General features: G+C 48.5%; 1 protein-coding gene across 1 annotated transcript in view; it reads right to left on the bottom strand.

The window, feature by feature from the left end:
* The window catches only part of ADCY4 (adenylate cyclase 4), a 35,572-nt gene that overhangs the window by 22,803 nt on the left and 8,750 nt on the right, over positions 1 to 4,019 (bottom strand). The window contains 2 exon segments of the mRNA XM_025194376.1: positions 21 to 64; positions 3,888 to 4,019. The exon segment at positions 3,888 to 4,019 is cut by the window's right edge and continues 30 nt beyond it. Coding sequence (XP_025050161.1) covers positions 21 to 64; positions 3,888 to 4,019 — 176 coding nt within the window.

The following is a 4,019-nucleotide window of genomic DNA, read 5'->3' as shown; positions in this document are numbered from 1 at the left end:
GGGAAAGAGGTGCTCCATACCGCTCGAGGGTCCTTGACTGGTTCAGAGACCCCAGGGAGATTTCCTGTGGAGAGAAAAAGGGTGTTAGGCATTTTGGGGGTGCTTCAGTGTCACCCTTAATAATTTCCAGCACTATAAAAGAGCACTCTATTTTGGGCAGAGACGAGGAGGGCTTTGGTGTGCTGCTGCCTCCTGCTGCCAAGTGTAGGAATGACCTCACAGCTCTGTATATGGGGAGATAGTGAGGGCAATGGTATTATCACAGAATCATAGAAAAGTAGGGCTGAAAGGGACCTCTGGAGGTATCTAATCCAACCTGTTGCTCAAGGCAGGATCATTCCTATCTAAATCATCACACATGATTCCTAAAACTACACAATCAACCCTGCTGCAAAACTACAAACATATTGCCCAGAGACACTAAGCACCTAACCTGCCACAGGTAAAGCAGGGGGACATGTGCTGTCAGTGTCCTGCCACTGCAAGGATTGTTAAAATGACCTATAGAGATCCAAAAGAGAGAGCCATGCCCCTTCTCCCCTCCATCCCCTACTGTGCAAGAAGGCAACCTCCCCTCTCCCACCACACTTCATACTAATCTGACCACAGAGGTCACGTAGTAATTGATCTGATCTCATTGATCTGATCTCAGCAAGACATCGAAGATGGTGCAGGAGGATGTGGGTGAGGTTTTCCATTGTTGCAGGAAAGGCAATACACCTCAATAGTTCCTGCATGCAGATTCATCTTCTTTCTTGAAGATAGTCATGATGTTGGCATTCCTCAGATTCCCAGTGCAGCAAGGTACTTGGATGTTCCTGCTCCTTCAAGGGAGCAAGCAGATTGAGAGGCTGCTTGCAGGTCATCAAGGGGAGCTAATAAGAGACTTGCTTGACAGGAACAGGACTCAGGCTTGAGCTATATAAGCCCAGAGCCTGCACCAGTCTTGCCCTGGTAGCTGTGGAGTTCCTGAGAGCAGAGCAGCAGGACTCCTGAACTGATGATGGCTCTGAATAAGAAACTGCAATGAAGGGAACAAGGGGAGGTACTGGGGGCAGAGAAGGGCTTGGTGATACTGGCATGTGGCCCTGTTTTATGTTAAGCCTAGAGAACGTTTGAGTACCTGACAGAGGGGCAGTTGTTCATTATTAAGTTGTAGCAGTTTAGTCTGGAGCCCTGCAAGGGCATGCAAGGCTTACTTAGAGGACCTGCAGCCCAAACTGAGGCTGAATGGGACCCAGCCGGGATCCACAAGCCTGAGGCCTGGAAAGGGCTGGGAATGTAATTGGAGACTCCAGGGACACAAGCAGAGCGGGGAGAGAGTGAGACCTAAGAAGGTCCGAAGACAGGGAGAGTACCTGAGTGTGGGAACTGGAGGTTCAGGAGCTAGGGACTGACAGACAGTCAGACTAGAGGGTCCAAGGGCTCAGGGGCAGGGTGAGGGCTGGATAAGGGTCCACAAGTCTGAGAGGGGCTGTGAGCCAGACTGGGGATCTGGGAGCCCAGAAAGAGGGGCTGCATGTGAGAATAGGGGTCCAGGAGCCCAGAGAGAGGGGCTGTGAGCTGGAGCAGGGATCTGGGAGCCCTGAAAGGGCTGAACGTGGGAACACAGGGGTTCAAGAGCCAAAAGAGGCCAAGTGTGTGAACTGAACATCATAGTGATAACACCTGCGAGGCTTGGGGTATGGTGTAGGGGAGGAATGGAGCCACACAATTTGCCCTTAAGGCAACAAGTGTCCGACAGGGGCATAGTCAGGCTGAGAGGGACCTATCAGGTCTGAGGGCTGGATTGAGTCTAGTGTGGTCCAGGAGAGAACCAGTGAGGAATTGTTAGGATTAAGACTCACTCTAAGGCCTGTGGGCAGCCTCCCTTAATCAACCTTTAATAATAAGAACAAGGCGTGCTGGGTGAGCAATCTATGGAGAGCAATGTTAAAGTCCGAGCCAGGCAAGAGCTGCAGGGCCACCAGGGGCCACAAGCCTGTCACACCCATGAATCTCCTCATTGTTCCAAATCTGAAGAATAAATTTGTGGAGTTGCAATACTAATTCCTTGATACCAGCCTTTAAGAATTCTTCAAGTACACTATCCAGTCCAGTAGCCGCCTTGTTCCTGGTTTCCTTGATGGCATGCCAGACTTCTTCTAGGATAGGAGGATTGGTGAAGGATCTCCTTCTGGGATGTCAGGGGACAGACTCAGTGGTGGCATCTGACACAACTGACTCATGATTCAGGAACACCTTGAAGTGTTTTTTCCATCTAGCTTGCATAAGTCATTGTCTTTGAGCAGCATCAAACCATCCTGAGACTGCAGGAAGGTAGGACCATGGTAGGTTGGACTGTGGATGGCTTTCATTACCTGGAAGAAACTATTCATGTTATGCTTGTTAGTGTAGAGTTGAATCTCCTTGGCTTCATCTTGACACCACTAGCTTTTGATTTCCCGGATCCCACTTTGAGCTTCACCTTTGAGGACCTGATTTGTCTCCTCCTTCTGCTGAGAATGAGGTTTTATCTTACCAAGCAGAATGAGTCTTTCTCTTTCAGTCGAGGAAGGCTTAGATCTCATTGAAGCAGTCTTGGTAGATTATATAGCAAATGGTTTTAGCACAAGCTATGTGGATGGAAGTTTTAAACCCCATCCAAAGCTCTTTAACATTGCTTTCAGGTTTTAGACAGGACAGAGAGCTTTTTATGAAGAGACTGTTGGAGAGCCTTACAGACCTTTGGGTCTTGAAGAGATTTGATGTTAAAAGTCCTTCACATTGCCTTTGGATGTTATTTTGTGTTTTGGAGCAAACCAGATGTTTATAATGGATCTGCCAAGAAGATGATCTGTCTAGAAGTCACTGGCTCCTCACATGGCTCAAGTGATATGGACATCCATCCAGTTATAGGCACTAACCATAATATAGCTGACGAGATGCCAGTGCTTAGAATGAGGCTGTCTTCAGGCAGTCTTATACTTGTCACTCTGTCTGAAGCTGGTGTTTATAATGACAAGACCATGCTTGGTGCATTTGATATGGGGGGCAGGGGATGCTGCTGAAATTAGATTTTCCTACATCTTCCCTCCCAATGGTGCCACTCCAGGGGCCTAGGTCACACCCATCTCTGGCACTGAAATTACTGAGGAGAATGATTTTGTCCTCCTTGAGAGTATTAATTGGAACACAGTCAAGATTGGAGTAGAATTGTTCCCTGATATCACTGTTAGCACTGAGCATCCGGGCATACACACTCATTATAATGGCATACTGGTTGTTGCTGAGCTGAAGATGGAAGGTCATAAGATGTTCATTTATGTCCACAGGGAGCTCCATAAGTTGACTAACAAGCTGATTCTTCAGGATGCTGACTGTCAGCATGCCTGTCCTGGGCTGGATTCCCCTTCCAGAAGGAGGTGTAACCACCATCCTGTTCCCTCAACTGTCCCTCATCCAGTCATCTTATCTCAGAACTGCAAGGATGTTGTATATCACTAGTTCCCTGGAGACCAGGACAATTCTTCTTTCCAGTCATTCATTGTCTTGATTATCCAGCAAAATGGGAACTATACCGTGTTATGAAAATCATTGTTGTCTTATGATGTTTTCGACTGCAGAGAGAGAGAACCTGCTGGACAGGGTTATCCAGCAAGGAGCAGATAAGACAGCCTAGGTTCAATACACCTTTTCTAGCCCCCTCCCCATGTAGGGTGATGCCAATAAGGGGCGCTATGCTGAAGAAAGGTTGGTTGAGGAGTCAGTAGGGGATGCTGTTGTGCAGGGAGCAGGCAGTAGTCTTAGCTGGGGGTGCTGTGCTGCAGGGGGCAGTGCAGAGGCTAGGATAGGGGTTACTTTAGGGTTAGGGTTAAAGCTCTCTAGAGCTTCCCTATTATACGCACCGAGTGGTTGCTCCTGATGAAGCCCCGCTCCTCAGCAGGGATGACATCAAGGTGTTTGAGATTGGCGAAGGGCTTGGCAGCTCCCCAGGACTCCAGGTAACGGGTCATGCGGACTGATGGGCTCATCTTGAG

The sequence above is a fragment of the Alligator sinensis genome, unplaced genomic scaffold (genome assembly GCF_000455745.1).
Source record: "Alligator sinensis unplaced genomic scaffold, ASM45574v1 scaffold25_1, whole genome shotgun sequence".
In the NCBI taxonomy this organism is placed as follows: Eukaryota; Metazoa; Chordata; order Crocodylia; family Alligatoridae; genus Alligator; species Alligator sinensis.
This window is presented reverse-complemented; position numbering and strand designations above follow the sequence as displayed.